The following is a 27,252-nucleotide window of genomic DNA, read 5'->3' as shown; positions in this document are numbered from 1 at the left end:
TATAGAGCTGAGGCAGTTAAACCTCTAAGCACATGAGATTCACGCAGAGCTCCTTTGCCTTGCCAAATATGATTCTTTTAGGATGAACAGCAGATCAAAACTCTAAGCTATGTCTGGGGCTACTGAAGGGGTTTTCTAGTAATGCCACAGTTGTTAAAGTTCTGGTAAGCCTAAATTTTGTACCTCTGGTTGCTGCTCTTTATTGTGCAGAAGACCGGAAACAGCTCATGTCCCTGTTTTAAGATCACTGGCTTCCAATCACTCTCTCCCACAGTCCAGAGGAAAAAAATGGCTTTCCAAAGGCTTTGTAAAAGAGATAAATCACTGTAGCTACAAAATTTATGAAGCTCTCACTAAAAAATGCTAAGTCTGAGTAACAGCTTCTAAAGATTCCATACATTTCCTCACATCGAAATGTCACAAACTCAGAATGAGGAAGATTCTTGACAAAATGCAAGAGGACTCTAAGAAGTTTCTTACCGCAGCAAAGAGAAGACATCATAAGAATTGCGAACACAGTTCTGATCCACCTGAAGAAGAATACTCTTCTGAGCATCTGAATAACCCTAAAAGACATTAATTAACAAATTAATCAAAGTAAAACAAAATATGTGTCCAAATTAATCGTGATGTTTGTATTTTTAAAATTATGATTCAATAACAACTCAGTAAATTCAAATCATTAAGAAATTAGAAAAAAGTTAAGAAACACTTTCATATAATTGAAGTTTAACCTTATAGGCAAGTGAATTTAAAATAAATGTCTTCTAACATTTTCCCACAGAAACAATGTTTCACATTATAACTTTTGGTGAACTTCCCAGTGAAACCCCAGAAGTCTTTTTAACATATTATGTGGCTGAAGAAGAGTATTAACAATAATATTTCAAGTATGCCTAGCCATCATATGTAATGTTTTTATGGAGGAAAAGGCATTCCAAGTTTTAATTAGGAATACCAGAAACAAGTATTTCCACTCAGTGGTGTAAAGGTGGTGGCAGCAAGGATGGTTTCTAGAGAGAACACAGCACAATTCCATAGGAAGAGCAGAACAGCTATCTGGCATTTCAGAAAGGCGAAGTAAATAGTAGTTAAGAAAAAAGGACTCTGGACCCAGACCACCTGGATTACAGCTTAAGCCCTTAATACATCAGCTCTGTAATCTGGAACAAGGCACCTAACTTCTTTTAGTTTAACTTTGGTTTCTTCATCTATAACATGGAGATGGTAATATTATCTACCTCACAAATTGTTGTGGGAATTAAAAGAGCTGATATTTGTAAAGTCAAAGGTATGTGATAAGCACTGTATAAATGTTTGCTATAATGCTAGTATAAGCATTTTCTAAAAGTTACATTGCTGCACACATTAAAAGGTTATTTGGAGAATAGTATAAACAACTTTGTGCCAACAAATTTAACAACTTAGATGAATCTTTGAAAAAATACAACATGACAAAACTGATTAACAATAAAACAACAATATCTATGACCCAGCAATCCCACTACTGGGCCTATACCCTGAGAAAACCATAGTTCAAAAAGAGTCATGTACCAAAATGTTCATTGCAGCTCTATTTTCAATAGCCAGGAGATGGAAACAACCTAAGTGTCCATCATCGGATGAATGGATAAAGAAGATGTGGCACATATATACAATGGAATATTACTCAGCCATAAAAAAAACGAAATTGAATTATTTGTAGTGAGGTGGATGGACCTAGAGTCTGTCATACAGAGTGAAGTAAGTCAGAAAGAGAAAGACAAATACCGTATGCTAACACATATATATGGAATCTAAGAAAAAAAAATGTCATGAAGAACCTAGGGGCAAGACAGGAATAAAGACACAGACCTACTAGAGAATGGGCTTGAGGATATGGGGATGGGAAGGGTAAGCTGTGACAAAGTGAGAGAGTGGCATGGACATATATACACTACCAAACGTAAAATAGATAGCTAGTGGGAAGCAGCTGCATAGCACAGGGAGATCAGCTCTGTGCTTTGTGACCACCTAGAGGGGTGAGATAGGAAGGGTAGGAGGGAGGGAGATGCAAGAGGGAAGAGATGTGGGAACATATGTATATGTATAACTGATCACTTTGTTATAAAGCAGAAACTAACACACCATTGTAAAGCAATTATACTCCAATAAAGATGTAAAAAAAAAAAACCACAACAATATCTGAATAACTCTATTTTTTAAGTGAATAAGTAATTGAAAATCTTTCCACAAAAAAGTCTAGGTCCAGATGGGTTCACTGAATTATATCAAACATTTAAGAAATATCATCAATTTAACACAAACTCCTTCATAAAACAGAGGGTAAGGGAACAATTTCCAATTCATAAGACCAGCATTACTGATACCAAAACTTATCACACACACACACACACACACACACACACACACACACACAAACACAATTATAGACCAATATCCCTCACGAATATAGACACAAAAATCCTTAGGAAAATATTAGCAAGTAGGACCAGCAATACGTTATAAGGACAAAATAGTAATGCATCGTTATTGACTGAATTTATTCTAAGAATGTAAGGTGGGTTTAGCATTTAATATCAACCAATTAGCAAATAAATGAAGCAATCATTATAAGCCTATCTTGATGGGCACACAATTATAAAGATGTAACTTGTGATGACAACAACATAAGAATGGGGGAACAGAGCTATACGGAAGAAAAGTTTTGTATAATATTAAAACTAAGTTGGTATTAATTTGAACTAGACTGTTATAAATTAAGATGTTAATTGTAATTCTTGGGGCAACCACTAAGAAAATAACTAAAAGATATATAGTAAAAGAAATGAGAAAGGAATCAAAATGTGAGAAATAACTAACACAAAAGAAGGTAGTAACAGAGGAACTGAGGAACAAAAAAGATGTAAGAAAACAAATCGAAAAGTGGCAGAAGTCCTTCCATCTGTAATTACATTAAGTGTAAATGAATTAAACACTACAATTAAAAGGCAGAGATTGGAAGAATAGATTTTCTTTTTAATGACCCACTATATACTGTCTACAAGAGACAAATAGGTTGAAAATGGAAGGACAGAAACACAAATAGGTTGAAACACAATAGGTTGAAACACAACAGGTTGAAAATGGAAGGACGGAAAGATATTCCATGTAAGCAGTAACCAAAAGAAAGCTGGAATGGGTATACTAATATCAGACAAATAGACATTAAGACAAAAAAAACACAAATAGGTTGAAAATGGAAGGACAGAAAGATATTCCATGTAAGCAGTAACCAAAAGAAAGCTGGAATGGGTATACTAATATCAGACAAATAGACGTTAAGACAAAAAAAAATTGTTAGACGAGACAAAAAGGGATATTATATAATATTTAAAAGGTCAAGAAGATATAAATGATTATAAACATATATGTACCTAGCAACATATAACAAAACATATGAAGCCAAAACTGCAAAAACTAAAATGGGAAATAGCTGAAGTCAACATCCCACTTTTAACAATGTGTAGCACAACCATAAGAAAGATAAACAATGAAACAGAAGACATGAAAAGTACTATAAATCAACTAGACCTAACAGACGTATACAGAATGCTCCACCCAACAACAACCATATACATATTCTTCTCAAGTGCACATGGAACATTCTCCAGGATAGACCATATGTTCAGCCACAAAACAAATCTCAATACATTTCTAAAAAATGAAATCATACAAAGTATCTTTTCTGATCACAATGGAATGAAACTAAAAATCAATAACAGAAGGAAACTTGGAAAATTCACAAACTACAAAGTAAATAACATACTCTTAAACAACCAGTGGGTCAAAGAACAAATCATAAGGTAAATTATTAAATACTCTGAGTAGAATAAAAATGAAAATACAACATATCAAAACATATGGGATACAGTGAAAAAGTGCTCAGAGGGAAAAGTACAGCTGTAAACATTTACATTTAAAAAAAGAAAGAGTTCAAATCAATTAATCTAATCTTCCACCTTAAGGAAATAGAAGATGAAGAACTAAACCCAAAGCAAAAAGGAAGTAAATAATAAAGATTAGGGCAGAGATCCATGAAATAGAGAATATAGAACAATACAGAAAAATCAAAAAAAACAAGTTAGTCCTTTGAAAAGAGCAATAAAATTGAAAAATATGAAGCTAGAGTGAAAAAGACAAAAAAAGAGAATACTCAAATCACTAAAATCAGGAATGAAAGTGAGAACATTATCACCAATCTTATAGAAATAAGAAGTATTATAGAAGAATACTATGAACAATTGTATGCAAACAAATCAGATAACCTTGATAAAGTGGAAATTCCTAGGAACGCAGAAACTCCAAAAAATGACTCAAGAAGAAACAGAAAGTCTGAACAGATCTACAAGTTGTAAAAGAGTTTAGCTAAGCTACTCCATGGTACTGCTGCCCTGGCCTCCATTTTGTTTGGCCAAGCAGCCTGCAGGGACCTTAAACTAACACTAGACCCCCTTTCAGGGAAGTGCATGCCCTAGATAGCAGGATGCAGAGTCACAAGCAAATGTAGCTTCTGCAATGACTTATGATCAAAGTCTCCCCTGCTTCCCAGCACCTGTATACTTTACACACCCCATAGATAAAACTCTCCATGGAACTTAACCAAAACCCTGCTCCTTTGGCTTGAACTGACCAATCCAGCCCTAGCCCAGGAACCCCAAAGCACTCTACCCACAGACTCTAAATAAAGACATATGTCCCAGGTCCTGCATCTCTCTGTCTGCACTTGGCCTTGAGCTCCCCATATATAACTTTACAGTCAGTTCTCTGTATCCATGGTTCTGGTATGCATGATTCTGCGTCCATGAATTCAACCAACTGTGGATTGTACAGTGCTGTAGTTTGTATTTATTGAAAAAAAAAATCCACATATAAGTAGACCTGCCCAGTTCAAACACATGTTCTTCAAAGGTCAACTGTACTAGCAAAGCTAATCCAGCAGCATACTAAAAGGCTTATACAATCTGGTCCAGCAATTCTACTTCTGGCTATATACCCAAAAGAACTGAAATCAAAGACTCAGAGAGATATTTGTACATCCACATTCATAGTAGCATTATTCACAGTAGTTGAGGGCTAGAAGCAACCTGAGTATTCATCAACAGCTGAACAGAAAAACAAAATGTTGTATTTTCATACAATGGAATATAGTTAGCCTTAAAAAGGAAAGAATTCTGCTATAACATGCATGACCCTTGAGGACATTATGTTAAGTAAAATAAGCCAGTGACAAAAGGACAAATATTGTAAAATTCCACTTACATAAGGTACCAAGAGTAGTCAAATTCATAGAAACAGAAAGTAAAAGGGTGAGTGCCAGGGGTTTGGGAAAGGAGAAGATGGGGAGTTACTGCTTAATAGGTAGAGAGTTTCGGTTTTATAAGATGAAAAGAGCTCTGGAGATGGATAGTGATGACAGTTGCACAACAAGGTGCATGTCCTTAATGCCACCACACTGTACACTTAAAATGGTTAAGATGGTGAATTTTATATTATGTATATCTTACCACAATTAAAAATAATTTTTTAGAAAAGATTTATACACCAGGAACAAGTGGGATTTACCCAAGGTACGTGAGGGTGGTTTGATAAATGAAAATCCACACAACATACCAAGTTGGAGGACTCATATTTCCCAATTCAATACTTACCACAAAGCAGCAGTAATCAAAAGAGTGTGGTATTGGCATAAGTACAGACATATAGATCAATGGAATAGAACCGAGAATACTAAATAAACTCATATGTCTATGGTCAACTGATTTTAGACAAAGGTGCCAGGACTGAGAAAGAATAGTCTTTTCAACAAACGATGCTGAAACAACTGGATGGCCACATGCAAAGAATAAAGTTGGACCCATCCCTAACACCATATACAAAAATTACAATTAGGATCAAAGACCTAATTGTGAGAGCTAAAACCATTAGAAGAAAGCACAAGGGTACATCTGTATAACCTTCAATTTGCCAATGGTTCTTAGATATGATGCCACAAGTATGAGCAACAAAAGAAATAACATAAACTGGACTTCATCAAAATTAAACTTTTGTGTATCAAAGGACACTATAAAGAAAGTGAAAAAACAACCCACAAAATGGGAGAAATTATATGCAAATCATGTATCTGATAAAGGTCTAATATTCAGAATATATAAAGAACTCTGACAACCCAACAACAAGACAAACAACCCAATTAAAAAATGGGCAGAGGATTTAAAGAGACACTTCTCCAAAAAAGATATACAAATAGCCAATAAGCACATGAAAAGATGCTCAACATCATTAGTCATTAGGGAAATGCAAATCAAAATCACAATGAGATACCACTTCATACCCACTAGGAAAAGTAAAAAAATAAAGAAACAAAATTAAAAGAAAGCAAAACAAAAAACAGCACATAATTGTTGGTTAAGGATGTGGAGAAATTAAGAACCCTAGTATATTGCTGTCAGGAATATAAAGTGGTCAGCAGCTGTGGGAAGAAATCTGGCAATTCCTCAAAAAGTTAAACATAGAATTACTACATCATCTAGCAATTCCACTCCAAGGTATATAACCAAAAGAACTGAAAACAAATACTTGTACATAAATGTTCATAGCAGCACTATTCACAATAGCCAAAAGGTAGAAACAATTCAAACATCAATCAGTGGATGAATGGATAAACAAAATGTGGTACAGAGTATTCATACAAGGCGATATCATTCAGCCATAAAAAGGAAGGAAGTATTGATACATGCTACATACGGATGCACCTCAGAAACTCAAGCTAAGTGAAAGCAGCCAGACATAAAAGATTACATACTGTATGATTCCATTTACGTAAAATACTCAGAATAGGCAAATCCATAGAGAGAAAAGCAGGCTGGTGTTTGCTGGGGGTAGGGGAGCGCAAAATGAAGAGTGAATGCTTAATGGGCATTTTCTTTTGGGATGATGAAAATGTCATGCACCTTAATGGAGGTAGTGTTCGCACAGCACTTGTGAACATACCCAGTGCCACTGAACTGCACACTTTCAAATGCTTAGGGAATTCCCTGGTGGTCCAGTGGTTAGGACTCAGCGCTTTCACTGCTGGGGCCCGGGTTCGATCCCTGGTCAGGGAACTAAGATCCCGCAAACCGTGCAGCACAGCCAAAAAAAACCAAAACAAAACAAACAAAAAAAGCTTAATTTTATGTTATGTGGATTTCATCTCAATTAAAAAAAAAAGAGTGAGCTGGCTATGAAATAATCTACATATCATGAGAACAGCTGAAAAGAAAAGACAGAGGAGATAATCCTGTAAATGAGCTACAAAACCCAAAAAGACACTAGAAGTAAATTTAAGATTCTCAGGAGAAATGATTTAATGACATTCCACTTAGTTATACTTATTTTATGCAAAAATCTGCCAAACATTTCTTCTATTAAAAACTTATCCACACTCACTAACATACAACTAACGTATAACTAAAAGCAACACATTACAGAGACGATTCTGGGTCTTAACCCACTCTGCCTGTCATGGAAGTGAAGAAAATCATTTAACCCCTCTAAGCCTCAGTTTCTTTAATTATAAAATGAGATGAGGGCTTCCCTGGTGGCGCAGTGGTTGAGAGTCTGCCTGCCAATGCAGGGGACACGGGTTCGTGCCCTGGTCCAGGAAGACCCCACATGCCGCGGAGCGGCTAGGCCCGTGAGCCATGGCTGCTGAGCCTGCGCGTCTGGAGCCTGTGCTCCACAACGGGAGAGGCCGCAACAATGAGAGGCCCGCGTACCGCAAAAAAAAAAAAATGAGATGAGACTACTACTAACATAAACAATAGTAAACAATAATAGCCAAACACAAAAGTAACATGTATGAGCATTCCCAGTATGCCAGGCAGTGTTGTTTTCCATGTTAAATTAACGTTTCAGTGTTAATGTTAAGGGTTAACATGTTTACTACTCACACAACCCTGTGAAACAGGTACTATTATTATCCCCACTTTAAAGGTAAGGAAACTGAGACACGGAGAGGATTAAGTAGAAGAGCCATGCAGTCTGGCTCCACAGCTCATGTTCTTAATGACCATGCTACACTTGATCTCTAAGACCTTTTTCAGGTCTAAAATTCTGGGTCCATGTACATTTAAGGCAACTCAAGGACATTATTAAACCCTTCTGCTTCAGCCACCACTTAGCAATTAACATTCTTGAAATATGCTAAGAGCTTTGCTCTGAATGACATCTAACTTCACCAGATGTGCGATGCCGGCAGACCTCTGATGAAGGATCATAATGGAAAGAAATGGCTCATTTGTATCTGGTTATCTGTGTGAGATACTGCCAAGTGCCAAAGAGCCCAGAGGAGATTTACATGTCACTCAAAATTCTTCTGAAGCCAGGCCTAACCATTCTTTTTCAAGGAAGGGAACAGAATAGGCACTGGTCTGGGTGAGTGCCTATTAAACCATTCAAGGAAACAGATAATTTCACATATTCCAATGAGCAGGAGTAATTCCAGGCAGATGATCAGGTGTGTTTCTAGATCAGTCAACGGCCAGACTGTAAATATTTTAGGCTTTGCAAGCCACATCATCTCCATCGCACATTCTTCTTTGTTTTCACCTTCAAATTGTTTACAAATGTAAAAATCGTTCTTAGCTCCCAGGCCATATAAAAACATGTGGGGACTGTAATTTGATTATCCCTGTACTAGATCGCTGAATGAGTCTCCTTTTAAAACATGTTACTGTACATTTTGAGAGTTTTCAGCTGCTACAACAATCATAAGACTATCCTTTATTAAAACTATAAAAGTTCTACTAAAATAATCCACTTGACAGGATAACTGTTAATGAAGCGAACAACATTATACATATACTTATTCATTTCAGTGTTTACTGAACATCTTATACATACAGGGTGTCAGGCAATTGCTATCATCGTTATAAAGGTATACAACCCAATATACTATAAAGTATATAACCCAGTTAAGGTTCCAAGTGAAGTAAAAACTGCAAAGGTGCCATAAGAAAGGTTAAAAAGAAAAGCTACAGGAGTTCCAATATGGTAAAGATTCCATCTAGTAGAAGCAGGAACATCAAAGGCTGCAGCAGGGGTAGCAATATTTGGGACAGATTAAGAAGCATAGAAGGCTGAATGGCAGTGAAGGAAAGTCCCACACAGACTGAACACCTTTAGCCAAAGCATGACAGTAGGAAAACATAAGCTGTATCCAGAGAAGATTAAATAGTGGTCCAATTTGTTCAGCTCCAATGATGTCAAAATTACTTGGAACCCTGGAGGGGGAAATAGTGGGAGATATAGTTATATAACTAAGTTGAGAGGGCCAGAGCACAGAAAGCCTCAAATGTCATACTAAAAAGGGAGACAACCTACATGCTTATTGGACTCATGAAAGGTTTCTAACAGTGTAGGACAATGATCAGAGCTGCATTTAATGGAGGTTACTTTGGTAATGACAAATATGACAAATTAGGGGAAGCAGAATGTCCAGACAACCGTTAGGAGGCTATTCTAAAAATCCACACATACTAGAGGTAACGAGAGCTCAAACTCTGAAGAAAAAAAGAGAGAGATAGGTAAAAGAAGTAAAGATAAAAGCAGAGATATAACCAAAAGTACTATACCACTGACTGAATTTAGGTTGACGGAGAAAAGGAAATTAGATCAGAGATTTGGACACATCTAGCAGACAAGAAGTTATTCCATACAACCTTTCAGCAGAGGAATAAAAAAAATGAAAGTATGCTTTAGGAAGATTAATCAGGCAGTGGTGAATAAGACAACGTGGATACAAAGAAACCAGAGCCACAGGCCTGCCAGAAAACTACTGCAGTGATCCAGCCTTACAGGGTGCCAGGCTGAGCTTGGATCACGGCAATAGATATGGAAAAGTAGCCATATATATGAGTGATTTCAAAGGACGCAAAAGAGTCTAGTAGCTGAATGAATCGAGTGGATAAAAGAAATCAATCAAAACTAACTGCAAAATTTGAGGCCTGGATAAATGGAAAAATAGTTAATAAAAATGTAAAAAACTGGAAAGGAAAGCAAACCTGGAGAGAAAAATGAAGAGATTCATATATATATAAGTATAACAGGGGGCTTCCCTGCTGGTGCAGTGGTTAAGAATCCGCCTGCCAATGCATGGGACACAGGTTCGAGCCCTGGTCCGGGAAGATCCCACATGCCGCGGAGCAACTAAGCCCGTGCACCACAACTACTGAGCCTGTGCTCTACAGCCCACGAGCCACAAATACTGAAGCCCGTGTACCTAGGGCCTGTACTCCACAACAACAGAAGCCACCGCAATGAGAAGCCCGCACACCACAACGAAGAGTAGCCCCCACTCAGTGACGAAGACCCAATGCAGCCAAAAATAAATAAATAAATTTATTTTTAAAAAAGTATAATAATTTGCAAATGGCAGATGTCTATGCAGAAGTGGTCAGAAACTATTTAAACATAGATGAACTAGAATTTTGAATAAAGAGCTATACAACTGATGACAAACAAGTAGTATATGTCAGAATTTTAAATGATCTACTACAGCAACATTCAGTCACTCAGTCAACAAATATCTACTGTATTATTACTACATGCCAGGCACAGTGCTAAGTATTACAGATAATTCAGTGGCAAAGACAGACACTGTCTCTGCCCTTACACAGTGTACAGTCTAGTAAGAAAGAGAGATGAGCAAATGGGTAATCAGAATATAACTGGTTAAGGATAGTGACAAGAAAAATGAAAGGCAAGGTGCTATGAGAACAGATAGAGGGGTATCCAAACTGGATTTAGGGGGTATGTCACAGAAAATGTTCAATGGAAAGGAGATCTAAACTCTAAAACTGAGATGCATAAATTTTAGCTTAAAGTGTTACGGGTTGGGTGCTTCAAAATCAGGAATCAAATCACAATAAGACCTTATAAGTCATTAATTACTCTGAAATGATTTGAATAAAGGAGGGACATGACGAGAATTTTAGGAAGATAAATCTTGCTACAATGAATGGCAAGAACCAGGAAAGAAGCAGATGTTTAGCAGACACCTTAAGTAGTGATTCAAAAAAGTGACTCAAAAAAAGAGGGAGGTGTTCGGGATGGCTCCTTGTTCTGACTTGAGAAAGTGGATGGACAGCAGTACCATTCACTGAACTAAGGAACACAATAAGGAGGTTTTCTTAGAGGGGGAAGGAACTGAGCTCAGTTTGGCAATTGTGGAGTATGTGTCTCTGAAACATCCAAGCAATCTGACTCAAGTCTAGATATATGGAAGCGCTGATTGGCGAGGTAGACTTGGGAGAGATCTGAATGATCCAGAGATAATGTGTTAATGAGAAGACAAACGGCCCAAGTGGAAGCCTGAGGACAACAGCTTAAGGGCCCCAGAAAAAGCTTGCCCTAGTGGGACTGATAGTGGACTATACATGTTACTCTTTAAACCGTAAGTGAGCTCTGCAAATAGTCCTTCTTCTACTTATTTAGGTAGAGTAAGAAATCATAATGGACAAGGAAAAAAACCAATGGCTCATTCTACAACTTGAGCATCTTTTCAGATGCAATGAGTATACTTTTTAAAAATATAGTATTTATTTGTACAACTCCTCCTAAAATGGCTACCTGATGAATCAAAGGACAGCCTGTGTTCCTATGTGTGTATGTTCATTTGGACGTTAACACACTTTTAAGAGTCAGGCAAGTTTAAACCAAGAAAAAATGTGCACATGTCTCTGTCAAGCACCTTCAAGCCTCGGACACCCACTGCCCCTGGGCTCTGACAAAGCCCAGATGCTGAGTTGTTAAGGAGGGAAAGCAAGACCTCTTCTACCTCAGCTGAATATGTACATTCCCCCAGATCTAGTCTGAGATTTGAGACAGCAGATGTTTTCTTCTCCTTCAAAACAGTAAGAAGCAATGAAAATAAGAACAGTGTTATTAAGCAAAGGTATACAGATCTTGAAACTAAAATCAATTCTTTTTTTTAATTCAAGTCAACAGGGGTGAAGAGGTTCTTGTTCACACTTCAGTGTTTTAAACTATCCTCAAAAAATAATCACAATCGGGCTTCCCTGGTGGCGCAGTGGTTGAGAGTCCGCCTGCCGATGCAGGGGACACGGGTTCGTGCCCTGGTCCGGGAAGATCCCACATGCCGCAGAGCGGCTGGGCCCGTGAGCCATGGCCGCTGAGCCTGTGCGTCCGGAGCCTGTGCTCCGCAACGGGAGAGGCCACAACAGTGAGAGGCCCGTGTACTACAAAAAAAAAATAATAATAATCACAATCATAGTCACACACTCCAAGTATGAAGTGCATTAAATGTCATCAATGCAACTCCATAACAAGAGGACTGAAAGTGACCCTGCTAAAGTAGTCATCCTTTCAGAGAAAAGTATACTGATAGGAACCATGTGATCTTAGTGGATTCATTCACTCCGAAAAAATATCTTTTAAGCAAAGTCTACACTAAATCCTGGGACCAAAAAAGTAAGATACAACCTCAGCCCTAAAGGAGCTTATGCCCTAACAGGAAGAAGGATGCATACACAGTTACTGTAACTGTGAGAGAAGAGAAGTGAGAAGGAAGAAAAGGCAACAGTGGTACCATGTTAACTAGGTAAAAAAAAAGAAAAGAAAAGAAAAGAAGAAGAAAAGATTCCCAGCTTTCTAGAGGAACAATTTAAACCAAAACTGACTCACAGAGGGGAAAGGAAAAAAAGTCAAGAATGCCCTAATTACAAATCTAAGAAAGAGTAGTAAAGACAAGTTTTCAAAATTTAAACAAAATTTCCAACTCTCTGAATCCCCTAGTGAGGATGAGTATGGAGCTCTGTTTCTGTTTACTTTCTAAGAATCTAAAACATCTACATGAAGAACCATGCTTGGCTTTGAATTTTCCAGTATTAAAATTCTGAAAAGCTCAAAAATTGTGCTAAGGAGACAAGATCCTCCAAATTCATAACAGGAAATGTGGCATTTTCCCAGATTATTCTCTGGCTTCAATGAAGAGAGAGAATGGGGACCACAGGATTTATAAATATGAATTACAGGATGAGATGATTTTCCAAACATCTGTCAGAAGCTAATTTGATCCAAGAGAAAAGGAAAAAAGAAGACTCAGAGGGAAGCCAAATAGAGTGACTAATATGTGGAACTTCTGTGGACTTTGGTGGGTTGATGGCCTCATGGGCATTGCATGTCCACTCTACAATAATAAATACCCAAAGTCTGTACAATAATGCACTTTATACCATTCAAAGCACTTTCCCATGTACTCTCTCATTTGATTCTCACAACGCATATAGTGGATATCTCTGGTTAAATGTAAAGATAGTGACGTGGTACCTTGACATGCTATGTGAAGTACGAAAGAATGTAGAGATACCACATAGCACAGTTGTTAAAAGAAAAAGCCTTTGAATAAATCAGACCTGGTTTCAAATCATGGTTCTGCTACTTACTAAGTAATCTTGGGATTAGTACTTGAACCTTTTCTTCTAGGATACTGTACCTATAAAATGACAATAATTACCTCATGGAGTTGTTACACAGATTAAACAAAACATGTAAAGTAGATAGTAGAGTGTCTGACATATAGTAGGTACTCAGTAAATGAAAACTAGCAATGGTAGTTTTCAAAAGCTCCATACTCACCTGGAGTAATACTGTTATTAGGATATCACACCAGCTCAAATAATTCAGAAACAAAGTTTCACCCTGGATATAAACTAAGCTCAGATACCTAGATGTTTTGTAACGAAGCAGGCAGTTACTAGAAACAGCCCCTTAGGATCTGTCTGGTCTGTTTCTTGTATTTTGTAACCTGGTTGGGGCAGGGTGGGGGGAGAGCTCTGGGAGGAAAACTGAGTAGAGCATGTACAGAATGAGCTATTTTTGTGATCTTCCAACTTCTACTTGATGACGTACTGAGAGACCTGGGTAGAAGTTATACCATATCCCTTTCTCTGTTGTTAAAACATAGGCTGCTTGACATACTTAATCCCCACTTCTAAATGTTCTGCTTGAGTACCACGTGGGACATGCTTTGGAAATAAGTTAGCATCCATGAATTTAACCAGCAAGAGGAAAATAGCCATCTTTTTAATTTCTCAGTTCTACAAAGTTAACAAAAATCTCAACTTTTCTAGGTTTCAGCGTCTTCATTCTGAAAACAAAAATACTAATACCTGACCACCTGAGTTGCTATAAGTTGAAGATACCTCTAACAGCATTTAATCACAATCACAGTCAAATAAAATGATGGAAGGAACCTCAAAACGGAATTTAATGATGAAAATCATCTACTCCTCGCTTTTACACAGGTGACATGGTGTAATGAAGAAAGTGCATGTCTGGAAAGACAGAGATATGTGTTCTGGCCCTGGTTCTGCCACCAAGTCATCCTGATATGCTGGCCATTCATTTATTCCCCAAATACTAACTGTTAGCCATTATAGGCCTGCTGCTACTACTACTGCTAAAACTTCTAATAATAGCTGCTCCGCCTTCCCCACAGGTTGTTTTAAGAATGGAGTAAAATAATTTATAGGCAAATCCTTAAAGGCAAAAGAGCTATGAAAGTATGTAGTGATTTTTTTATATTATATATATGATGTTATTATAGCTATGTCTAAGTTACCACTTAAAGCATGAAACTAACTTTCCATGCCAACTTCAAGAGGTCATGAGGCTCCCTGAGCCTCGGTTTCTTCATCCCTGAGATAAGGGTGTTGAGCTAGATAACTCTAATATTCCCTCTAGCATTAATCAGCTGATAAGAATTTTCTTACTTTTAAAATGAGGAACCTAAAACTAACAGAGGTTAAGTGATTTGCTCAAGGAACACAGTACCAGAACAAAACTGGGATTAGAACTCAGGTTTTCTACTTTTCAAAAGTATCATGCTTGAAAAATATAAGGAATTTTCATTTGTACAGGCTCTCAAAACAGACGCTGAAACTTGCTGTTGTCCCTAAATCTTCATCTCAGCTGGATTATGTACTTGAGATGGTCAAATCATGTGGCTGCGTTTGTGAAAGTAATCACCAAATTGCTATTTTAATCTCCTGAGAATGTCACTATTCCAAAAAGGTTTGATCCTTTTTATTTGGATTCTACTCCTGCTTTAATTTTTTTCCATTAAAATGAGAAAGCACTGCCATCTACTGGACTCTGAAGACATTGCTACTATAGTTTTAAGTCTGAGAACAAGAATTCTTAACAATCTAAAGCTCTTTGTACTTTATCAATAACACCATAGAGTTATGACAATATGAGTTACATAAAAATAAAACTCCAGAAGTTGGGGCTAGGGATAAGGTAGGGTAGGAGAGAAAAATACCATCCCCTCGAGATTCTGAATCTCAATTATTGCTATGATAGTCCTAAATATAGCTGGCATTCAGCTGCATTCATTAACAAAATGAGCACCTACTACATGCCAGGCACGGTTCAAAGGACACAACTACTGACAGTGGTAAGCATTAGAGATGTAATCCCTCTTATCATAGGGTTTAGAGTCTAGTGAGTAGTAGTTTCCATATATTATTGAACTCTACTCATGTGCCAGCCTTGTAATATACATTATATCACCTTTAATATTCAAAAGAATTTATGATGAGGTAGAAATTGTTATCTCCATTTACAGATGAAAAAACAAACTCAGAGATGAGTCAATTTGCCCAAAATCTCTTTCATAGGTAAGCAGTGGTGCCTGGAATTAAACTCACATCAATCTGACTCCAAAACCCATATTCCTAACCACTAGGAGTGTCCATTCACCCAGGTAGTTGTCAGCATCCTTCCAAAAAGAAGAATAGTTGCCGAAAGGAAATTCAGGCAAAGATAATCTTACATGTTTATATTAAAGGCAAAACTCCTATACAGGGATCTGAAAAGTTTCCAGCTTACTGGATCAAGAGCTGGCCCAACAGCCTCTCATTTCCCATGCTCGCCCAACTGCCATCCTAGCAGTAAAATCCACCTGGAAACATCTCTCCATATCACCTAGCCTTATTCACGAACCTCTTCCTAAGGTTCTCTTCAAATTACTTAATGTTCTGCTATAATTCACCTGTGTTAAGCCCCAAACAACTGACATCAAAAATAATTTTTCAAACTAAACTATTTGTAAACTGGAGCTCTTCTGGAATAAATGCTGTTTTATCTCTGCTAAAAGAATAAGGGTTTGTGACTCTGCATCTAATACTTTTGTATCCCACAGTACTTAGTTTAATAATGGGCACGTAGTAGATACTTGATATTTACTGATAGAAAAAAAATCATGAATCACGTTTACAACTAAAGATAGATTTTATCACCTATTCAATTATTTATTTGTCTGCACTGCTGTTAAATATGTACACATTTGTATGCCAAATAAATGAAATTTTACTACATAAAATTAACAAGATATCACTCCCTAATAAGGCCAGCAGAAGTTACTGAATGAAGGATTCAAACCCACAGTATATATTTTAGTCAAAGATTTCCAAGTGTATTAGTTTCCAAAGACACCCCTGGGAGTGACACTGAGTACTCATCCAATATAGTAAAAAGTTGAGAGACTTACTAGGTTCCTAAAAACTCAACAGAAATGAGTAAAGCCTTTTTGAGAAGCAGATAAACAAAGAGGCAAAAGTTTTGAGCAAATAAAAGTAAGTTTCAGCTTTTAGACCCATAGTGGCTGAAGACACTTTAAGGTGGACACAGGAAGGAATAACAGCAACATAGTCATCAGAAGTAATAACAAACTGTTTCTGGTTATGGCTAATGTAACAAAACAAGAATGCTGAAGAACTGGTCAACAAAAACTTCAGTCAGTATTTTAAAAGTTGCTTTAAAACATGCTTCCTATTGCTTCACAAGTATAACCTTTCCCTTCCGTACAGTACTTTTTTTTTTTTTGGCTGTGCCACGCAGCATGTGGGATCTTAGTTCCCCGACCAGGGATTGAACCCACACCCCTGCACTGTAAGTGTGGAGTCTTAACCACTGGACCGCCAGGGAAGTCCCCAGAACATACATTCTTAAAGCCTTGCTGATTTAGCGTTTTTTAATCCTTTATGAAATATTTCAACCACAGATATGCTATCCATATTCAATGACTGTGATTACAAGTATATTTGGACTTACTTTTATCACTGTACTGCATGTTTCTATTTACCACTTGCTTTCTTTTTTGTTTTCCTTTTCTGACTCCTATCAAGTTGACAAAGTGTTCTACTCCTTACATTCCCTTTTTTCCCTCTGCTAATTAAAAATCTATACTCTGGGGGTTTCTCTGGTGGCGCAGTGGTTGGGAGTCCGCCTGCCGATGCAGGGGACGTGGGTTCGTGACCCGGTCCGGGAAGATCCCACGTGCCGCGGAGCGGCTGGGCCCGTGAGCCATGGCCGCTGGGCCTGCGCGTCCGGAGCCTGTGCTCTGCAGCGGGAGTGGCCGCAGCAGTGAGAGGCCCGCGTACCGCCAAAAAAACACAAAAAAAATCTATACTCTGTTTCTAGCATTTAGGTATCTTTATTTATTTATTTTTTTTTCTTTTTGCCGTACGCGGGCCTCCCACTGCTGCGGCCACTCCCGCTGCAGAGCACAGGCTCCGGACGCGCAGGCCCAGCGGCCATGGCTCACGGGCCCAGCCGCTCCGCGGCACGTGGGATCTTCCCGGACCGGGTCACGAACCCACGTCCCCTGCATCGGCAGGCGGACTCCCAACCACTGCGCCACCAGGGAAGCCCATCTTTACATTTTTAACATGCACACTCGACCACAAGTTTTTCTAAGAAATTCTAAACTTGTTTAGTGTCTCTATCCTCCTCCCGAACAACTCAACGACCTCAATGAGTCTTACTCTTTAAAACAGCCTCCCTCACCTTATTACTGTTGTCTAGAGCAGTGCTCCTCAAACTCTCTGTGGGAAAGGGTTGGTTGCTTTTCCTTCAATCCACTGTGAGCTGACACTTTTATAAAATACAAAAAAGGCACAATAATGTCAAATTGCTATAAATGTTTAAAAACATTTATGTCAAGGCTTCCCTGGTGGTGCAGTGGTTAAGAATCCGCCTGCCAATGCAGGGGACACGGGTTTGAGCCCTGGTCTGGGAAGATCCCACATGCCACGGAGCAACTAAGCCCGCGTGCCACAACTACTGAGCCTGCGTTCTAGAGCCCGTGAGCCACAACTCCTGAGCCCAAGTGCCACATCTACTCAGCTTTTATGCTCATTTAGTGTTCATTTCGCCCAGAGGAGCACATCTTTCAGCCAACGCCCAAGGCTTCTGCCCACGTCTTTGCATTTCTATTCCATTTCTGTTCCAGAGATGTTTATTATTTTGCTCTTTGCTTGTTTTAGCAAGGTATGCCTCTTTAAACTTCTCTGATTTCATCAATTGCTATTTTTTGTTTGGTTCAGCAGAGGGTCTCACAGTGTGCACTTATAATACCTTCTTGACTGGAAACCCTGCTTATGGCGTTCTTGAAAAAGAAAGAAAGAAAAAAAAACTTTTTAAGGAGATTCAACCTATATGTCAGGTGTTCATTTGAAAGCTGGTACAGGGGGACTTCCCTGATGGTACAGGGGGACTTCCCTGATGGTGCAGTGGTTAAGAATCCACCTGCCAATGCAGGGGACACGGGTTCAAGCCCTGGTCTGGAGAGACTCCACATGCCATGGAGGAACTAAGCCCGTGCGCCACAACTATTGAGCCTGAGCTCTAGAGCTCACGAGCTACAACTACTGAGCCCAGGTGCCACATCTACTTAAGCCTGTGCTCCTAGAGGCCATGCTCTGCAACAAGAGAAGACACTGCAATGAGAAGCCTGCGCACCACAACGAAGAGTAGCACCCACTCACCGCAACCAGAGAAAGCCCGCGCGCAGCAATGAGAACCCAATGCAGCCAAAAGTAAATTAATTAATTTTTTTAAAAAAGCTAGTACAGGGCAAGATAAGCATGCCTTATAAATTTACAAAACTTATTAACTGAAGGACTACAGAATAAAATGTACCACTTATTACAAAACATTTATTCAGTGAACATTTATTGATCATCTGGCCTTGAATCCCAGCTCTGCTACTTAGTAGTTGTGTAATCTTGGGAAAGTTACTTAAGTTCTCTGTGCCAGCATCCTCTTCTATAAAAGGACAATTGTAGGGTTTAAATGAGGTAAAATATATAAAGCACTTAGAATAGTGCCTGGCACATATGTGCTCACTAAACATTAGACATTATTATTATTGTTAGGGAGAAACACTTACTCTGCATGCCCATGCTTCCACATTAGGAGAAAAACTTTCCACTCCATTTCCCAGGAAAGAAGGTTATAAAGAAAAAAAAAAAAAAGTCTACTTTTTCTGTGTCCTTCACTCACTCCTCCCCAGAATAGGCAGGAGCTTGACTGCTGAGTTTGGGGGACGGAACTGAACATGACCGCCTTAGTTCTTTCCAGGTTCCCCCCGATTCAGGAACAGCCTGTGTGAAGTCCACATAAATTCTGCTTTTGTCTTAGAGGGTCAGGATCTGTCCCCGTAAGGGGAAGAATGCAGTTTTGCTTGTTTTGTTATTTGGTGGTATGGGGATTCATTTTGGGAGAAAGTACTATATACAAGCTCTTTCAGTTGCACAATTTAAGCCACATTTGCTAATTAGTTTTATCAGTAATAACGCCAACATTCTGATCTCCATTTATCACCTGTCTTATTTCTAAACTTGTTCCAAATTCAGGAGAAGAAGAAAGGGTTATTAGTTATTGACCTACCCGAAATCTCAACTACTATTAGCCTCTGGCTACAAAATTCTTAGGGAGATTACATACAGTAAGAGATATAAAGCTCTTAAAACATTGTTTGATACATAATACATTCAACAGATGTTAACTATTAATATTATTACTATATGCAGACATCGTGCTAGATGGTGAGTTGGTTACCTGTTACAGGAGGAACTTAATCCTTCAACAGACTCAGGATGGCTAAACCCTATAAATGGGACATTACAAACAACAGCACTGGCAGTTCCCACAATTCTCTCATTAAATAAAACATTTTTACTAAGCAAATACCATGTCAAGGACTATGATAGGTACTAGGAATTCAAAATTACATATGGAAATCTGTCCTTAAGAAGCTTACAGACTAGAAAGGAATAAAGAGCTATAAAGTGGTAAAACCTATGTCAAAGGTGTACATAGGGTGCTGATATACTATAGGAACTTAGAAGATGAGGGCTTTAAAATAAAGAAAAAAAGCTTAACAGAGCTTCAACGGAGTTTTGATGAAGTCACCTAGAATAGCTTGCATTTTGCCCAACTGAATGGGCCTTTTGCAGTCTTCATCTTTTTTGACCACCCTCTCCTTAAAAACCAAAAACCGAACCAAAACAAAAACCTCTCTTTCTTTAGCCTCTGAGATTCCACAAGAGACTTCACTCTCTTTTCCTCGTCTATCTCTCACCATTCCTTCTCAGCCACCTTTTCCAAAGCCTCCTCCCATATTTGGCCTCTAAAAGTTGGAGACCCTCACAGACCCCCTGCTATTAAGCCCCTTTTTTCTCACTGTACAGCTTGTCACTGGTCTATCTTATCTGAACTCACGATTTCAATAACTATTTGCCATTATTATATTTCTATATTTAAATCTCTAACCTACTTCTCTCCTCTGAACTCCAGACTCATCTAATCCAAATGCCTACTTTACACATGGATATCTTGAAGGTATCTCAAAGCCCATGTGATCAAATCTCAACTCACTCACGATCTGCCTCCAACAAAGCTGTCTTCCTCCAGTGTCCTTAGTTCTCTCAGTGCCTGGCACCTTCATCCATCTGGGTACTTCATCTAAGCCAGAAACCCGAAAGTCATCCTTTAACACCTTCTTTTTCCCTACACCCTAAATTCAAACCATCACCAAGTCCTACTGATTTTACCTCCTAAAACTTTCCTAAATCTACCTGCTATTCTACCATAAACCTGTTTCAAAGTATCAAATCTCTTACCCTCTGTACTGTAAGATCCTTCTTACTGTCTTCCCACATATATTCTTGCCTCTTCTACAATCAGTCCTTAAAGCAGCCAGAGTGAAATTATTAAAACACAAATCTAATTATATCTCTGCCACGCTAAAAATCCTTCAACACATGCTACTGCTCTTAGGATAAAACCCTTCAAAAGGTTCTGTGTTATGTGGTCCCTGTCTACCTCTCCACCCTCCTCTGGTATCCTTCTCCCTTATCACCCAGACTTTCCTTCAGTCCCGAAAACTCACCACTTCCCCTAGCACTTCACAGCCTTCCAACATGTTACCCTCCTCTACCCGGAATGCTCTCTCTGTTCAGCCTCCATCCCTCCACATTGTTCATTTCTATTCATCCTCTGGATTGTAACCTTAAAAGTCAAGTCCCCGTAGAACTCTCTTGAGCCACTAGAGTAGGTAAGATCCTCATCACATGCTTTTATAGCACCCACCAACATTGTGTTTATATAGTTATCTATCAGGTTACCTTATCAGTGCTTGTCTCCCTCATACACTCCATGACAGCAGGGAAAAAAAATCTGTTTGCTCACCATTGTACCCTTAGCACTTAGAGCACAGTAGCTGAGGTACAGCAGGTGCTCAGTAAATAGCTGTTGAATGAATGAAGCATTCTAGCAATAGCATTTCAGACAACCAAGAATTAGAAAACAACATGATCACCAAGAGGAAATAATGTAGAAAATTCACCTCATTGGTTTGTGGCTAGTATTAAGTAGGATAAAGAACATGAAGCGCCTGGCATGGTGCCACAGATAGCAGGTACTTGGTAAATACCTCTCCTTTCTCTAATCACCTTTAGATACAGAGACAGCACAGACTATAATATAAATGACTACAGTATAACTTGCCTCAGGTTTCTTAAATTTATTCAAAGTTGTAACAGATTTCTGAAACAGTTAATAAAATTGTATTACACTTAATTAAAATTCATTATTCTTCCTTAACCTCTAAAGAATTATGTAGAAAACAGCTACATAAGATTTTCTCTTAGGAAAATTAATATAATCTGGATTTAGAAAAGATGTATTGATGTGGTTACAAAATGAGTTTTCACTTTAAGCCTTCACCCTAAGCCACACTAAACAAACTTACAATGATACTTAAAATATGATTCTATTTACATAGAGCTTTTACCTGATACATCAAAGCACACCTGCACTAAACAAAACTCACAGTGTTATGCAAATCCCCTTACCTTATGTTCAAATGGAGCACCATAATAGCCATCATTCAGCCCAAAAATTATTTCATTTTGGTTGCGGGCATGAATCTAAGAGAGGAGGAAAACACATTATTAGTTCATCTCATTCCAATCAAGTTTTAATGTGATTAGAAAATGACAGGACCTACTTCAATGTTGAGAAATAGGTTGGCTACGTCTAACAAGCCAGCAGAAAACAAAACACTTATCATAAGACCAGGTGATCAATTTAGAGTTTCCTGCTTTAGTCAAAGTCCTCGCAAAATCATCACATGAGATCACAGGCACCATCATTCACACACATTTTTCACAAACACTTCTTGAGGTTGTTACAGAAAGCATATTCCTTAAGCATAGGGGATTCAGAGGCACACTCTACATTCTCTGATCTCAAAGAAAACACAGCCCAGTTAGTCTATTAGAGTGCTTTAAAAAACACGAAGCCCTAGAAAAAACATAAAAGATAAATATTATTTTCTAATTTCAAAAAGACAGTTTAAAGATAATATCCAATCCTCAAAGTCTTTAAAAGTCTAATTATTTTCTGTCTACTACTCTCTTTCAAATGCAACTGATTCGAGCTTCAGTCAGTGCCAACCTCGAATAAAACTTCACCTAAAAGGTGGGAGAATTAAAACTTTTAAAACTGAAGAACTAAGATTTTTTTTAAAACTCAAAATAGTATAAAGTCTATAAAAACAGATTTAGTTACTTGATCAGAAAGAATTGTAGCTAAAACAATTTTAATTGCTTCTGCAGTGAAGGATTAATGTGAGGGTTCAAGCGGGGGATTACCAGAATAGAATATTTCATCTCTTCTTTCTAGCTAGAGATAGAAAGGTCAAAGCCAGCAGTAGAAGATTCCTGTGAACATTTATTTGACTTCCATACCTGCTACATCTATTACTAAAGCAAAATTAATCACATGCTCCCTGTTTACCTACATCATTTACTTAACTGAATATAATACCAAAAGATGGGCCTGCAATAATAAACTTATAATGAAAACTATAAACCAATTTCAAGAAGTGTTTCATTTTATGAGAGAAAAAGAGAAAGCACTATGAAATCAGTTTTAAGATTAGAAGAAACTCAAAATTTTACAAACATAGAATATTTTACACACATATATACCTCAGGAGAAAAAAGATTAAATAAAATCATATGCATCAAAATGTTAACAATGGTTGCAGCTGGGCAGAAGGAGTGCACATAATTTTTTATTCTCCTCTCTGTGCTTTTCAAAATTTTCCAAATTGTCCACAAAGTACATGGATCACTTTTAAAATCAGAAAAATACATGCCATTTAAAGAAAGGGTGGGGTGAGATCATGGGCAGGAGTGAATCTAACATGAAAGTAAAGTTTTCAAAGCATAAGCCTCATAAAGATGGGCATTAAATTAACTTGTTGAAAAATATGACACAACATGTTTCTAGGACTTGAAAAGATACTGGGCTTAAAAAGAAAAAAAATTGAAGTGATCTGAGTTCTAATTCCAACCTTCTAGTGCTTCATAAGGAACTGACTTTATAGCCCTAGTGCCTAGCACTCTACTCAATATATAATCGCTAATCAATGTTAATGGGCCATGCTTTAAATCCCTCATCAGCCAAAAGCAGAAACACTCCTTGTTCTGTTTTATAGTGGTGTCCTACAGATGAAATGAATCCAATTATCACTGGATATGAAAGTACTTTCGGAAGTTAGACACAAACAATACTGGGGGAAAAAATCAGAATCAGTCAACGATAGAGCCCTTTGTTCCCGATTAATAAAGAAAATTAACAAAACAGGCTGCATGATACTCCATACTACTTACTATCCTTTACCATTAATTATAGATTACTGACCCCAAAATGTGTCAGAATCTTAATATGGAGACTACAGAATATAGAGCCTTTTAATTCAACCACAATCTTGTATTTTGATCCCTCTATGAAAAAAGGCACACTTTTTAAAGACAGATAATCAAAGTTGGTGAAATGAATAATAAATATAGTCTGAGCAATGGAACAAATAATAGCTTAAATCCACCAATCACTGTGTGACCTTTAACAAGTTACTTAATTTCTCTGAGCTTCTGTTTTCTCAGTTAAATACTGACAGGAAAATAATACTTGCTCACATGACCTTCAAAAGGCCCAAAGTCACTGGGTGCATGTAAAATGATTGTATGAATGTAAAAAGATACCCAAACACTGAAAGAGTATACAATCGCTGTTGGTATTAATACAAGTTCTAACCACTTAAACTAAGCACAAGAACTTCTGCCACCGCAAGTGCCCCATATAAGCATTATCAACAAATTCTCCAAATTCCCACCTTGAATAGAGCTATTTTCAAACTCCTCTGCTTCTTTGTCATCAAAATTCAAGTCAAAACCAACTTTAGTTCATGACTTCTGGGGAAAACTTCCTGATTAACTCTCTTGTCTCTAAAGGCTATTCAGGAAATTGGCTTGTAGTTGTAGCTCCGGCTACTGTGGACAAGCTGCATCATCACTCTGTCCATTCAAATGACAGCAAAATACACACGACATGTACATGAAACACTTACCAAGACAGACCATAAAATAAATCTCAAAAAGGTTAAAAGGATTAAAATAATACGATTTTCTCTAAACACGACAGAATTAAAGTAGAAATCAACAAAAGAAGGATATCTGAAAACTCCACAAATGTTTGAAAATTAAACAACATACCTCTCAATAACCCTTCGGTCAAGAAGAAATAAAAGAGAAATTAGGAAATATTTCAAATTGAACAAAAACGAAAATGCAGTATCAAAATTGTGGGTCACAGCTAAAGCAATGCTTAGAGGAAAATTTATTAAATGCTTACTTTAGAAAAGAGAAGTCTCAAATCAGTAATCCAGGAATCCTACTTTAAGAAACTAGCAAATTAGAACAAATTAAACCCAAAGCAGGCAAAAAGAAGAAAATAATAAGAGTAAAAGCAGAAACCAACGAGGGACTTTCCTGGTGCTTCAGTGGTTAAGACTGCGCTCCCAATGCAGGAGGCCCAGGTTTGATCCCTGGTCAGGTAATTAGATCCCACATGCTGCAACTAAGACCTGGCACAGCCAAATAAATAATTTTTTTTTTTTTTTTTTTCCCCGGTACGCAGGCCTCTCACCGTTGTGGCCTCTCCCGTTGCGGAGCACAGGCTCCGGACGCACAGGCTCAGCGGCCATGGCTCACGGGCCCAGCCGCTCCCCGGCATGTGGGATCTTCCCGCACCAGGGCACGAACCCGTGTCCCCTGCATTGGCAGGCGGACTCTCAACCACTGCGCCACCAGGGAAGCCCCAATAAATATTTTTTTAAAAAAGGATAAAAGCAGAAATCAATGAAATTGAAAAAAATAATAAGTGAAACCTCTTTCGGTGATCTGCAACCCAATTTCAATGGGGTGGGTGGGTAGTTCCCACACCAACAATAAGCAATTCTTGGACACCAGCAGGGTGTCCTGCTCTCAGGCCTACATCAGATTCCACAGGTCAAGGGTTCAGTCCTACAAGACTGCCCCACACACATGGAAGGCCAGTCAAAGACCCAGATTGCAATCTGTGCTTCTAATTAACTGGCTACAGATTAGAGGTTCCAATTTAGAATATCAATCCCAAGTACAGGTGTTACCTGTACTTCTGACCAACTGGCTGTAAATCAGAGGTTCCCACAACCTAGTCCTCAGGTTCGATTAATTTGCTAGCGTGGCTCGCAGAACTCAGAGAAATATTTTACTTACTGATCACCAGTTTATTAAGAATGTAACTCAGGGAACAGCCAAATAGAAGAGCTGCATAGGGCAAGGTATGGGGAAAGGGCACAAAGCTTCTATGCCCTCTCAAAGTGCACCATACTGCCCAATCTCTATGTGGTCACCAACTCAGAAGCTCTCAGAACCCCATCCTTTGCAGTTTTTATGGAGGTTTTATTACACAGGCATGACTGATTAAATCATTGACCATTGGCAATTGATTCAACCTCCAATCCCTCTCCTCTCCCAAGAGGTCAGACTGTGGGACTGAAAGTTCCAATCCTCTAATCCTCTTATCACATGGTTGCTCCGTAGGCAACCAGCCCCCACCCTTAGGTGCTTTTCAAGTCACCTCATTAACATAACAAAAGACATCTTTATCACATTCAACACTTAGGAAATTCCAAGAGTTCTAGAAGTGAGCCAAGAACTGTGCATCAAATATATATATATTTCTTATAAAATACAATGTTGCAAAACCAAACACTAGATCTTTGAAAAGCTGATAAAACTGATAAATCTCTACTCAGAGTAATCAAGAGAAAAAGGGAGGGGCTGGGAAGATGGCGGAAGAGTAAGACGCGGAGATCAACTTCCTTCCCACAGATACACCAGAAATACGTCTACACGTGGAACAAGTCCTACAGAACACCTACTGAATACTGGCAGAAGACCTCAGACCTCCCAAAAGGCAAGAAACTCCCCACGTACCTGGGTAGGACAAAAGAAAAAAAAACAGAGACAAAAGAATAGGGACGGCACCTGCACCAGTGGGAGGGAGCTGTGAAGGAGGAAAGATCTCCACACACTAGGAAGCCCCTTCGCGGGCGGAGACTGCGGGAGGCGGACGGGGGAGCTTCGCAGCCACGGAGGAGAGCGCAGCAACAGGGGTGCGGAGGGCAAAGCGGGGAGATTCCCGCATAGAGGATCGGTGCCAACCGGCACTCACCAGCCCGAGAGTCTTGTCTGCTCACCCGCCCAGGCGGGCGGGGCTGGGAGCTGAGGCTCGGGCTTCGGTTGGAGCGCAGGGAGAGGACTGGGGTTGGCGGCGTGAACACACCTGCAGGGGATTAGTGCGCCACGCTTAGCCGGGAGGGAGTCCGGGGAAAAGTCTGGACCTGCCGAAGAGGCAAGAGACTTTTTCTTACCTCTTTGTTTCCTGGTGCGCGAGGACAGGGGTTTAAGAGCGCTGCTTAAAGGAACTCCAGAGACGGGCGCGAGCCGCGGCTAAAAGCGCGGA

General features: G+C 38.7%; 1 protein-coding gene across 1 annotated transcript in view; it reads right to left on the bottom strand.

Annotated features, from left to right (window-relative positions):
• UVRAG (UV radiation resistance associated) overlaps positions 1 to 27,252 on the bottom strand; it is a 352,887-nt gene that overhangs the window by 222,060 nt on the left and 103,575 nt on the right. Inside the window, 2 exon segments of the mRNA XM_067750404.1 lie at positions 481 to 566; positions 22,248 to 22,322. Of these exon segments, the coding sequence (XP_067606505.1) occupies positions 481 to 566; positions 22,248 to 22,322 (161 nt within the window).

Source organism: Pseudorca crassidens, chromosome 9 (genome assembly GCF_039906515.1).
Source record: "Pseudorca crassidens isolate mPseCra1 chromosome 9, mPseCra1.hap1, whole genome shotgun sequence".
Lineage (NCBI taxonomy): Eukaryota > Metazoa > Chordata > Mammalia > Artiodactyla > Delphinidae > Pseudorca > Pseudorca crassidens.
Note: the sequence above shows the minus strand (reverse complement) of the source record. Positions and strands in the feature narration are given on the sequence as shown.